The 13,413-nt window shown below is 34.5% G+C and overlaps 1 protein-coding gene across 8 annotated transcripts in view; it reads left to right on the forward strand.

Moving 5' to 3' along the window:
* FRYL (FRY like transcription coactivator) overlaps positions 1–13,413 on the forward strand; it is a 244,255-nt gene that overhangs the window by 129,764 nt on the left and 101,078 nt on the right. For all 8 annotated transcript variants that reach the window (XM_060012585.1, XM_069540693.1, XM_060012583.1 and 5 more), the window contains 4 exons: positions 1,268–1,436; positions 1,712–1,804; positions 9,269–9,367; positions 10,459–10,560. In XM_060012585.1, coding sequence (XP_059868568.1) covers positions 1,268–1,436; positions 1,712–1,804; positions 9,269–9,367; positions 10,459–10,560 — 463 coding nt within the window. The remainder of the gene's footprint in view (positions 1–1,267; positions 1,437–1,711; positions 1,805–9,268; positions 9,368–10,458; positions 10,561–13,413) is intronic.

Below are 13,413 nucleotides of genomic sequence, written 5' to 3' on the forward strand. Positions count from 1 at the left end.
AAATGACGCTCAGCCTCACTGGTCTAGTTGTAAGAGAAATGCCACTCAGAGCAATATTGAGGTGTTTTCCACCCATACATACAGCGCGCATGGGAAAAAACATGGATGGACCCACATTAGGCTGGGCTGATGGCACCAACATTTGAGAGGAAAGGTGGTGAGGTGGGAAAGGGGTGGGGAGAAAGAAAGGGCTGGGGGTGTTTTAGAATCTTGTCAATGCATTTCCTTTGATTATAGTGACTAATAATTATTATGAAAAATTTAATAGGAAAAATCCTTGGATTCTAATAATATTGCAATGGGAAGATTTTTATCCACTTTATATTTTCTTTATAAAACGCAAAAGAACACTTTCATGGAAAATGGTGTTGTATTTTACAAGACTGAAATGGAAATGGAGAAGTTATACTTCCTATCATGGATCCATATTTCATTAACATGTAATTAATATCCATGTTTAATTAATATTAATTTGTACTCAGTGCCCATTGGGAAGTATGCTTCATTTGTCATTATAACTTTCGAGAACTGGTTTCCCCAAGTAACATCAGCAATAAAACCTTTGTTTCATAGAGGGGGAAAGTGAAGTATTATCGATTAACAAACTATCAGATATCTTTTTCCATTGTAAGCAAAGAAAACCTTAGTAGCCTTAACTGTTGTAGTCATTTGAATCCAGGATGTTGCTCAGCATTTCAAAAGCATTTTGATTTCTTCAGCTGATTCCCATTGTGAGACCAGTGCTCTCCCACTCATCATCTTCAGTTTTTCTACAGTGTAAGGAGATAATAATTTTAAGAGATACTTAGTAGTCTACAAGTGATTGGTTTATCTCTTTGAACAAATATTTAGTCTCCAGTCTGCTCTCCATGTAACTTAAATTGCAGACTTTATCAAAATGAGTCTTAGAATTTAGAGACACTGTCTGATTTACATGTGGATGTTTTATGGGTGGGTTATTAGATCTTATTTTTATGATGATTACGAACTATTAAATGGTAATGATGCTGTATTGATGGTATTATAGGAATAAGACATTCTAATAAGAATTTCTCCTTAAGGCATTTTTTATTTGAAAAAATAAATGAACAGTAAATCTAGAATAAGAAATATTTTTGTTATCTGTATGTTTTTCTGGGTAATTTTGATGAGGGCAGAGAAAGGAGATGGTGTTTAGGTAAAATACTTCTTGATTTCAACCTTAAATATCATGTGGGAAATGAGTGTGTTCAATTCATATCAAATTGTGTATCTGTGTACATTAAAGGTTTCAGGCTGTGAGGAAGAAGTTTGTGACAGAGTTAAAAGAACTGCGACAAAAGGAACAAAGTCCACATGTGGTACAAAGCGTCATCAGCTTAATAATGGGAATGAAATTTTTCCGAGTGAAAATGTATCCTGTAGAAGATTTTGAAGCATCATTTCAGTTCATGCAGGTGATCTGCAGTAATTAGAATTAGCCTAACAGTGGTTGTTTTTGCTTTTCATGACTATTTAAAAGAAACAAAATAAATATAATTAATGACGTTACTAATTCCTTACTCCAAGTGTTAAATTGTCAGAAGTGTGAATTAATTTTCTTTTTAAATTTGAACATGATGTGAACTTAGCTTTCTGGTAAAATTGCAGAGTATTTACAAAATTATTGTGATATTAACATTTCTATAATCTTCCTCCTTTTTAAATCTAATATACCTTTTTCCCTCTCAAGGAATGTGCTCAGTATTTCTTAGAAGTAAAGGATAAAGATATAAAACATGCACTTGCTGGTTTATTTGTGGAGATTCTTATCCCTGTAGCTGCTGTAAGTATATTTTTAATTTTATATTGCATTTTAAAAGTACTTTTTTTGTTGAAGAAGTTACCACATGTGATATTCTTACTTTCTGGTATCTTCATAGACAATAAAGCGGAAACTTTGAATGTAGTGGGAGTATGGGGTAAATCATTATTAGACACATAGCAGAAGAGCATCAATCAGTCTTTTAATCAAAAGAACAAGCCCAGGCCCTTAAGATTTAGAGACTGTTAGGAAGGCAGAGTATTTGCAACCTAGAAGTAATGATTATCTCAAGTAGCTCAGTGTAACACACTGCATTTCATGGCGTTTGCTCCTTACAAAATGGCAGCCATTTTAATGCCTCTGAAGAATTTAAAAGTACTGTGACATGTATCCTAGAGTTTACAGGATTGTCTCAGTTTAAAAGTTAATTTCTATAGTTGCCATGACATTCATCATACCTGTCAAAATATGTATTCTAAATTATTTAGAAAATATGGCTGCTATAAATATGGTTCCAGTAACTTCTAGGGAAGCGGATTTATAGAAGCTTTTCTAGGTCTAAATTCATTGTGTTATTCAAAAATAATTCTGTAGTTACTAGTAACATAGCATGGTATAAATAGGATTCAGGGATTTTAGAATACTTGGACATGCTAGATTTTTTTGTTTCCTGGGTTTTTTGTGGTATGTGTTATGCCACTCACGTTCAGCATACTACGTACTGCTGTATAAATGATATTCTTTATATATATACGTATAATTTCATTTAAAAACACTTATGGAGGTAAAATTGACTTAAATTACACATATTTAAAGTGTACAATTAGACATATGTATATGCCTGTACAACCTTCACCACAGTCAAGATAATGTACGTACCTATCATACTTCAGAAGTTTCCTCATGTTCCTTTTTAATCCCCCCCCCCCACTCCACATTGTTCTCAGGTAACCATTGATCTTTCTAGTCCTCTACTTAGTTTTGGGTTTTCTAGAATTTTTTTTTTTTTTTGTGGTACGTGGGCCTCTCACTGCTGTGGCCTCTCCCGTTGCGGAGCACAGGCTCTGGACGCGCAGGCTCAGGGGCCATGGCTCACGGGCCCAGCCGCTCCGCGGCACATGGGATCCTCCCGGACCGGGGCACGAACCTGTGTCCCCTGCATCGGCAGGCGGACTCTCAATCACTGCGCCACCAGGGAAGCCCTAGAATTTTATATTAATGGAATCGTACAGTACAGACTCTTTTTTCTGGCTTCTTTCACTCCGCACAATTATTTTGAGTTCCAACTATGTTACAGAATATATCAGCAGTTTATACATTGTTGACTAGTATTTCATTGTATGGATATACCACAGTTCGGTTATGTGTTTATCTGTTTTTGGACATTTGGGTTGTTTCAAGGTTTTATTTTTATATAAATTTATTTATTTTTGGCTGCATTGGGTCTTCGTTGCTGCATGCGGGCTTTTCTCTAGTTGCGGCGAGTGGGGGCTACTCTTCGTTGTGGTGCGCGGGCTTCTCATTGCAGTGGCTTCTCTTGTTGCAGAGCACGGGCTCTAGGCATGTGGCCTTCAGTAGTTGTGGCTCGCATATCTGATTTATTCTTTTATAAGTTGTGCTTTTGGTATTGTACCTATGAAGTCTTTGCCTAACCCAGGGTAACAAAAGTTTTCTATATTTCAGTTTCGGGATTTACTTTTAGGTCAGTGATCTATTTTGAGTTAATTTTGTATATGGTATGAGGTATGGATTGAAATTTTGTTTTGTTTTGTTTAATTCTTTTTGTTTTTGCAAATAGCATCCAGTTGTTCCTGTACTGTTTCACTTGTTTGTTTACAACTCTTTCTAAGTACATTAGTTCCTTTGTCAGAAAATTCAATTGACTCTATTTGTGTGGGTCTTTTTCTGACTCTATTCTGTTCCAATGATCTGTGTGTATATTCTTACAACAATGGTATAGTATGTTAATTACTGTAGTAAGTTAGAAGGCAGGTAGTATAGATACATCTTCCAACTTTATATTTTTCAAAAAAATTTTGGCTCTTCTAGGTCTACTGCATTTACATATAAATTTTAGAATCACCTGGTCCATTAAAAAAAATCTAGTGGGATTTGATTGGGATTGGATTAAATTAGTCAATAAATTGGGAGGACAGACATCTTAATATGGATTCTTGCAATTCATGAACATAGTTTCTCTCCTTTTACTTAGGTCTTTATTTTCTGTCAACAGTGTTTGGTAGTTTTCAGTGTACAGGTCTTGAGTATATTTTGTTAAATTTAGCCCTAGGCATTTCATATTTTTATGCTACTCTAAATGGCATTGTTTTAAAATTTCATTTTCCAGGTGCTCAAAATACTTTTCAATGTACATTTTGTTTTTTTTTTTGGCTGCGTTGGGTCTTCGTTGCTGCGCACTGGCTTTCTCTAGTTGCGGTGAGCAGGGGCTACTCTTCATTGCAGTGCACGGGCTTCTCATTGCGGTGGCTTCTCGTCACAGAGCATGGGCTCTAGGCGCATAGGCTTCAGTAGTTGTGGCGCGTGGGCTCAGTAGTTGTGGCTTGCAGGCTCTACGGCGCAGGCTCCGTAGTTGTGGCGCATGGGCTTAGTTGCTCCACGGCATGTGGGATCTTCCCGGACCAGGGTTCGAACCTGTGTCCCCTGCATTGGCAGATGGATTCTTAACCACTGTGCCACCAGGGAAGCCCCAGTGTGCATATTTTATTTTTGCCTTATTGCACTGGCTAGGACTCTAAGTACAAGGATAAATAGAAGTGATGAGAACAGACTCCATTCACATCTTAGGGCTAAAGTCATCAATCTTTTACCAATAAGTATGATGTTACCTGTAGATTTTTCATAGATGCCTTTTATCATATTGAGGAAATTTACTTCCATTCCTAGTTTGTTAAGAGTTTTTTTCAGGAATGAATGTTGGATTTTGTTAAATGCTTTTTTTTTTCTCTGTCTACTGAAGTAATCATATATTCTTTTTTGTTCATTAATATGGTGAACTACGTTGATTGATTTTTCAAATGTTGCATCAGCCATATATTCCTGGGGTTAAACTCCTCTTGATCATGATAAGATTTTTTTAATATATTGTTAGATTTTATTTGCTAGGTGTTTTTCTTTTGAGAATTTTTGCACTTATCTATGTTCATGTGGGTTGTTGGTCTGTGGTTTTCTTGCAATGTCTTTGTTTTTAGTAACAAGTTAATGTTGAAGAAGTTTGTGCAGAGTTGGCTCTACATCTTCCTTTGGAGTTGGGTAGAATTCACCAATAAAGCCACCTGGCCTGGGATTTTTCTCGTGGCAAGCTTTTTAACTACCAGATAATTTTCTTCAAAATACATAGGGCTGCTCAGACTGTTTCTTCTTGAGTACGCTTTCATGTCTTTCTAAGGAGTTTGCCCATTTTGTTTGAATTATCCAATTTATTGTAAAGTTAGACATAATATTCCTTTAGTTTCTTTAAATAGCTATAGGATCTGTAGTGACCTCTTCCATTCCAAATATTGGTAGATTGTGACTTTTCTCCTTTTTTCCTGATCTGTCTGGCTAGAAGTTTATTGATTATATTGATCTTCTCAGAGAACCAGCTTTTGACTTTATTGATGTTCTCTATTTTTCAGTTTTCTATTTAACTCATTTCTACTTGGATTTTTATTATTTTTCTTCTACTTACTCTAAATTTGCTCTTTTTTTCCCTGCTAGTTTCTTAAGGTGGAAGCTGAGGTCGTCAAGACCTTTTCTCTTTTCTAATATAAGCACTTAATGCATATATTTCCCTCTAAGTAGTTCTACAGTGGCAGCCCACAAATTCTGATATCTTGTGTTTTCATTTTCATAAAGCTCAGAATACTTTCTGCTGTCCTTTTTGAAATCCACAGGTTATTTAGAAGCATTTTATTTAATGTCTAAACATTTGGGGGTTTTCCAGAGATCTTCAGGTTACTCATTTTTAATTTGTGGTTGCAGAACATATTTGGTATGCTTGAATTCCATTAGATGCATTGAAATTTGTTTTTTGGGCCAGAATATCATTTATTTTGATGAATGTTCCATGTGCACTTGAAAAGACTATGTATACTGCTGTTGCATAGAGTGTTCTATGAATATCAATTAGGGCAAATTGGTTAATAGTGTTTTTCAACTCTGCTGATTTCCTCTCTACTTGTTCTGTCAACTACTGAGAGAGGAGTATTGAAATCTGACCAACTGTTTCTCTTTGCAGTTCTGTCAGTTTTTGCTTGCTGTATGTTTAAGCTCTATCATGAAACACATGTATGTTTAGGATTGTATATCCTCTTTAATTAACACCATTATCATTGTGAAATAACCTTCCTTATCTCTGATAATATTCTTTGCTCTGAAATCTACTTTATCTGATATTAATATAGCCACTCCTGCTTCCTTTTGATTGTATAAGGATAGTATATCTTTTTCCATTTTTTCCTTTTAATCTACTTGTGTTTTTATATTAAAATATATACATATATATATATATATTTTTTTTTTTTTTGTAGGCAGGATATGGTTGGTTCTTGCTTTTTTATCCAGTCTGACAATCTCTGCCTTTTAATTGGGCACCACATACATTTGATATGATTAGTGATACAGTTATTTTAAATCTGTCATCTTCTGATTATGTTTTTAATTTTCCCATCTGTTCTTTGTTTCCTTTTTCTACTATTTTTTTGGATTAATTGAATATTTTTGTGATTCTTTTATCTCCTTTGTTGGCTTATTAGCTATATCTCATTGTTTTGTCATTTAATTGTTTATGGTATACATCTTTAACTTATCATTGTCTACCTCAAGTGTTATTATACTGTTCATGTGTAGTGTAAAAACCATACACAATGGTATACTTTAATTTCTTCCCTGAAAATTCTCACACAGCAGTAAGCTGGGGCCATCAAAGGGCTCACCTCATCTATTTTCCATTCCTCAGGGGTCACTTTCTTTTGTTGACTGATGTATAATGTTTTGCGTATCATTTCATATATTTTGTTCCTTTTTGGTTGTTTCAGATGGTAAAATAAGTCTAGCCCCCTTTACACCACCTTGGCTAGAAATGGAAGTTAGTAAGATTCACTTTATTCAGGTTTTATTCTATTTAAAATACTTTAAAATGAAGAAATTTATTTTCATACTGAGAATCAAATGTAACTGTTTTGACTTTTATTTTTAAATACTGAATTAATTGACTTGTGATCAGTGTGTTCATATGGAATGGTTTATGGTATTCAGGTCCTATCTTTAGAACATGTTCAGAAAAGATGGACAGGGAATTGTAAGAAAAATTAAGAATTTAAAATATTAATGACATAGCAGTTGTAGAGATTGGCATGATTTTTTTTTTACCAGTTTTGAATATTTACTTATAGTTAAATACTTGAAGATTTTTTAAATGAGTACAAACAGAAGTCATGAACTATAAGTTTGTAAGTAGTTTGAGTCAGATACCCCACCCCCACTCTCACCTCAGTTTTAACCGTGAAAATAGGTTCATTTTGCCAAAAAGAAAACATGATCATTTATAAAACCACATCAGCTTAGCTATGAAGTAGCTATGTACTTAATGAAGTACATCATTAGTGCATGGACTTCAATTTCTTTTCCTAGAAATGGTTTGAAACGCTGCGTATCCATCCCAAATTGTCATTTGTGCTTCCCCCTTGTCTGAAAAATCAGATATCTGAGATTATGTTGTAGTTTCTAAGGTAACTTATCAAAAGGAGCAGATTGTGGGAAGAAAGACCCTTGACTGTGGTCCATTATTACTGGGTTGCCTAATTCTTCTTTTATGCCATGTTTGCTTTTGTATTTTATTTGTTTACTAGGGCTGCCCTTACAAAGTACCACAAACTAGGTGGCTTAAACAACAAAAATTTATTGTCTCACATTTATGGAGCCTAGATGTCTAAGAGCAAGGTGTTGCCAGGTTGATCTTTTTCTGAGTGCTGTGAGGAAGATCTGTTCCATGCCTCTTGCCTAACTTCCGGTAGTTTACTGAAAATCTTTGACCTTCCTTGTCTTATAGATGTATCACCCTGATCTCTGCCATCATCTTCACATGGTGTTATCCTCGTGTGCATGTCTTTGTCCAAATTCTCCCCCCCCACCTTTTTAAAATTAATTTTTATTGGAGTGTAGTTGCTTTACAATGTTGCATTAGTTTCTACTGTACAGCAATACAGCTATACATATACATATATCCCCTCTTTTTTTGATTTCCTTCCCATTTAGGTCACCACGGAGCATTGAGTAGAGTTCCCTGAGCTGTACAGTAGGTTCTCATTAGTTATCTATTTTATACCTAGCATCAATAGTGTGTATATGTCAATCCCAGTCTCCCTATTCATCCCCCGCCCCCTTTTTTAAGGACACAGTCATGTTGGAGTAGCCCCCGCCCCAACTTCAATATGACCTCATTCTAACGTAACTAATTATACCTGCAATGACCTATTTTCATATAAGGTCACATTATGAGGTATGTGGGGTTACGACTTCAGTATATGAATTTTGGGACAATTCAGTCCATAACACCAGCCTCTTCACATAGAACTCCTTCTGTCTGGAACATTCTTGCCTCTCAAATAACCTCCAGCCTCCTTTCCTGGTTAGATTCTACTTATTTATTCATTATATATATTGAGTGCTTTCTGTGTGTCAGGGCCTCCTCCGTCCACAGGGAATACAACAATGATCAAGGTAGGAAAGACTCCCTGCTCTTACCGAGCTTACGTCTAGTGCAGAAAACTCAAACAAGTATGTAAAATTATGTATCAAGAGTATATGCCAGATGTGGTGGTAAGTACTGTGCAGAAATGTAGAGCAGGGTAGGGGCCTAAAAATTCTTGAAGTGGGCAGGGAGTTGAAATTTTAAATAGAGTAATTAGGAAAGATCACCACCTTGAAAGAGATGGTGACGATTGAGCAAAAACCAAAGGAATGAGGGAGTAAGACATGCTATATTTGGGGGAAGAGCTTCTTAGGCAGAAGGAACCAGTGCAGACATCCTGAAGCAAGAGCATGTTTGATGTGTTCTAGGAGCAACAAAGAAGCTAGTGTGGCTGGATCCTAGTGCAGGGGGCCAGAGTAGTGGGAGATAAGACCAGAGAGGTTAAATGGGAGGCTATTGCAGTATTTTAGGTAAAGTAATGCCGAATTCAGCTTAGATGTTACTTCCTTCTGGAGTTTTTCCATTGGGGTCTCTTCTGAGTGCTCCAAGAGGACAGGGAATTTCCTCTTAGAGCTCCTGTTATACCACACATTCATCTGCTTCTTCACCCAGGGCTGGGACCTGGTTTATCTTACTCAACATTTGATCATTTGGTGTATTATGGGACTTCATCAGATACTCAGTGAATTATTGACTAATTTCAAACCTTACAGAAGCTTATTGTAATCCTTGTATAGTTTGATCTAACACTTGTAACCATTTTCTTTGTGTTTTTGTATTATCTTTTTACCTAGGCTGTTAAAAATGAAGTGAATGTTCCCTGCTTGAAAAATTTTGTGGAGATGCTTTATCAGACTACTTTTGAACTGAGTTCCAGAAAGAAGCATTCATTGGTATTGAGAAACATTTCAAACCTTCATATGTTTAATTAGGAGTTTTAGTAATTGATTTATGAATTTAGTTGGTTTTTTTAGTAGAGTTTTAAGAGAATTGTAAAAATTGAAATTGTAAAATATGCAAAGTGTAACACAAGGACAAATTTTACCTATTTTCTCCTGCTGTTTTCAAAACTTTCTATTCTTAATTTTACTAGCTCTGTATTTGATAGGTTATTCAGACTTCATTCTAGGTATTTACCTGTCTTGACAGATGCTATAAATTATGTATTAGAATAAAGGAAAAGTTAAGTGTAGTCTCATATTAAACCATAAATTCCTTTATTTTACATTATAATAAATTATATTCTGAAGCATTTGATTATTTAGGAGCTATTGTCTGTCTAATTACATCTTTTCTATTCAGAGATTTAAAGCATTTTTTTTCCATTTCACCATCCACTTCGGTAACTTTGAGGGGTTTTTCTGTAAATTTGCATGCAGCTTGGAGAAAGTTTGGAGAATTGGACGAATACTTGACTGTTTAAGATAGAGGTATAATAATAATAAACACTGGTTGTGCCAGGCATTGAGCCAAGTGCTTTACATTCTTTGTCTTACTTTAAGCCTCACAACCCTATAGCATGTGTGTGATTAGCATTCTCCACTTTACATGTTAGGAAAGTGAGGCTTCTATAGCATGTGTGTGATTAGCATTCTCCACTTTACATGTTAGGAAAGTGAGGCTTCGAGCACTTTAACATATCCTCCCTGAAGTCACACACCTGATGAATAGAAAACTGCAACATTAATGCCAGTCTGTCCTCTGATCCCAGGGCCACTTTACTGGTTAGAGGAGGAATGGGTCTAGGGAGAAATAATAGCATATTTCTCACTTGGGGAGATGTGATAGATCAGGAAATTGTTCTTATAGAAAATCTGCCCTTTATCATTCTTTGTTAGATTACTCCCTGCGATCGTATTTTTTAAATTACAAATGGGAAAACTGCTAATAGAATTTTTTTTGTTTATGAGAATGAATGAAATATAATTTACAAGTCCAGTGCTTTTTCATAAAAATGTTATTCTCTTTCTTCTGTCTCCTATAGGCTCTATATCCATTAATTACCTGCCTTTTATGTGTCAGTCAAAAACAGTTTTTTTTAAATAACTGGCATATTTTCCTACAGAACTGTTTGTCACATTTAAAGGTAAGACTTAATCTCATTTCTGACCTGTAAATACTGACTGTAGTGTATTCACTTATGCATATACATTGAACAGTATATAATAAAACTTTTAGTACTATAGTTCATTTGAATAGTGATACTTCAACATATTCCTTTTCTTATACGTACTTCATTCCTTCTATAGGGAATCATGCTATAGACATGAATAAACGGTTGATTAAAAATTTAGTTGGTCTTAATGAATGCAAAATTATACATTTGTAATGATTGTTTATATTATCTTGGATCTAGCAATATTTGTTAATAAATAAATTCCTTTGGAATTTCGGAGTATTAGTTAATCTTATAAAACTCTCCAGATGCTTATTTTGCGTTTTCTCTTGAGAAAATTGAGTAATGTTGGCTCAAGTCTGAATAATATGAAAAAAGCCTCGATAATAAAATATCAGTAAAAGCACATTTAGTGTTAACTATGCCCAGCCAAATCTGAAAGTATGGTACTGGATCCACATAGACGGGAAAGCTCCTGCAATGATTCTGACTTGAATCAAGGGGTAATTAATTGTTATTAACACTGTTTGGCACATCTGTGTCCAGTCTCTTAGGATTGAAAACAAAACTGTGAGATAGAAGGATCATTATCTGCCCAGGATGCTCTGCTGGCAGAACCTAACAGGATCTTCTTTTCTTCTGTGGATAGGACCACAGTTAATATCTGACACAGAACGTGGGAATATTCCTCATCTGCATGTCATGTGAATGCTTGATTTGAATACCATTTTGATATATAAATGAATATATTTCAATATTTGCTTACATGTTATAGAAACATGCAGACATGGCATTTCATTTTCTGTTATTCCTCTAAGTTAGGGTTAAGACTGAAAAACTTAAACTTGGAAGACAGTGAAACCAAGGCACAGAGAGATTAAATGAGTTGTCTCTGACCCTACAGCTCATCGTGATATTGTGAGAAATAGGACTGGCTTTTTTTCCTCACTTCAGGATTGATTCACTGGACAACGTTATCCTATATATCTTTTTTTTTTAATGATTTTACATATCATTTTGAAAAATACTTTGATTTCTTAGTAAGGTGTACTAAAATATGTCTTTGAAAAATATTTTTGGCTATTTTCCTCCTAGATATACATACACTGATGTTATTCATATTTGGGTGAGAATTGATATATTCTCTTTGCTCTGTTTATGAAAATTCCCAGGGCCAATCAAGCTGGTTAAATTCTTTATGTCATGAAACCAGAAAATAAGTTTTATTTAAGTACATTATATTGTTTCTGTCCTTATTTTGATAATTCATACAGATTTAGGTACTGAAAGGGAAATGATCATTTTCTGGGTAGTATGATTCTTCAAACTTTTAATAACATACTTTAAGACACGCGTTTAAGTGTTTCTGGAAGTTTGCTTTGTTTCATGACAATTCATACTTTTCTGTTGCTTGTTGGAATGTTTTTATACATATACGTTTGCACCTAACATATTTGCAGTTCTTTCGCAGTACTTTAACTTTTTTTTTTTTTTTGGCTTAAGGCTTTCATTTAAAATGCTCTTTTCTTTGAACCCTTACCTCCTGTTAAATATTTCTGGCATATTGTCCATTTTCATTAATGGCTGTGTCAATCTGCCAGGCTAAAGGAGATAAGAGCCACTTAGCATGAATATTTGGAATATAGTTGTCTTGACCATTAACCTTTAACTTACATTAAGGCTCTATTCAGCAGAAATTTTATGACTTGGTTCCTGCTTGTTAAGTTTTAGATACTGTGGCTATGCTACATAGTTGAGGTAAGGAGTCGAGCATTCAGGGAAAAACCATGCTAATTATCTCTTGTGACAGGTATAATTTATTTGTTTCGTATACAGGAAAAATTGGTCCAAGATAAAGGTCTTACCTAAATTGATTTTGTTTTGAGATTCAAGTAATCTCTTGAGTTCAAAAAAATCTGTAACACTTTTCCGTTCATTAGACCTACTACTCCTTAAAATAGATTTTTATTAGTATTTATTATAGGCTAGATTCTCTAAGTACAGTATCTCATTTAATTCTTACTATAACTGAGGCCAAAAGAAGATAAATAACCAACCCAAGTTTAGGGAGCCAAAAAAGTGATAGAGATAGGATTTGCATCTAATCCATCCAGTTCAATAAAATTTGCTTTTTCTGGTCTACCATGTTACCTTTTAATGTACTATAAGGAATGTTGCTTTACTGAGTATTTTAAAAAATATTTTGGGTTATAATTCTGGGATAGTAAAAAGGCATTATTCCCTAGAGTCATAAGAATAAATATGATACATTTTCAAGGCACTTTAAGATACCGCACAATTTTTTAAAAATTACCATACTAGTTTCTGAAGTTGGTGACCATGAAAAATGGGCATTAGTCTGTAGGTCCATAAATAGCATGAGAGAACATCAGTTTATTTTCACCGAAAGTGTTAAATCTGCTGTTTTTGTCCCAAACATAATTTGGTAGTTTCCCATTCCCCTATCTTTATGTCAAATAAGGTCATTATGTGAAAAATGATTTTAAAGTTTCTAAAGAATAATTGAGAGAGAGAGAGAGAGAGAGAGGGGTAAGAGTAGATGCCATGTAAAAATAATTTAGATTTTTTTCTACAGTGTATGCTTATTTTCTTTTAAAAATTGAAACTTATTTGAAATCAAATGCAGTACTTTTAGAGGAAAAATTAGATAGTTAAAAATTTATCTATTTTCTCTCAGTTTGAGTGTTGTAGATGTATCCCATGATGCCCAAATTATAGAATTTTTTTTTCTTCAGTGATTCTAGCCACTGTCTTGGACATTTCAAATTTCTTCTAAATAGAGACCTTGGTGAAGAGCTGTCT

Source organism: Delphinus delphis, chromosome 5, assembly GCF_949987515.2.
Source record: "Delphinus delphis chromosome 5, mDelDel1.2, whole genome shotgun sequence".
NCBI classification, from domain to species: Eukaryota; Metazoa; Chordata; class Mammalia; order Artiodactyla; family Delphinidae; genus Delphinus; species Delphinus delphis.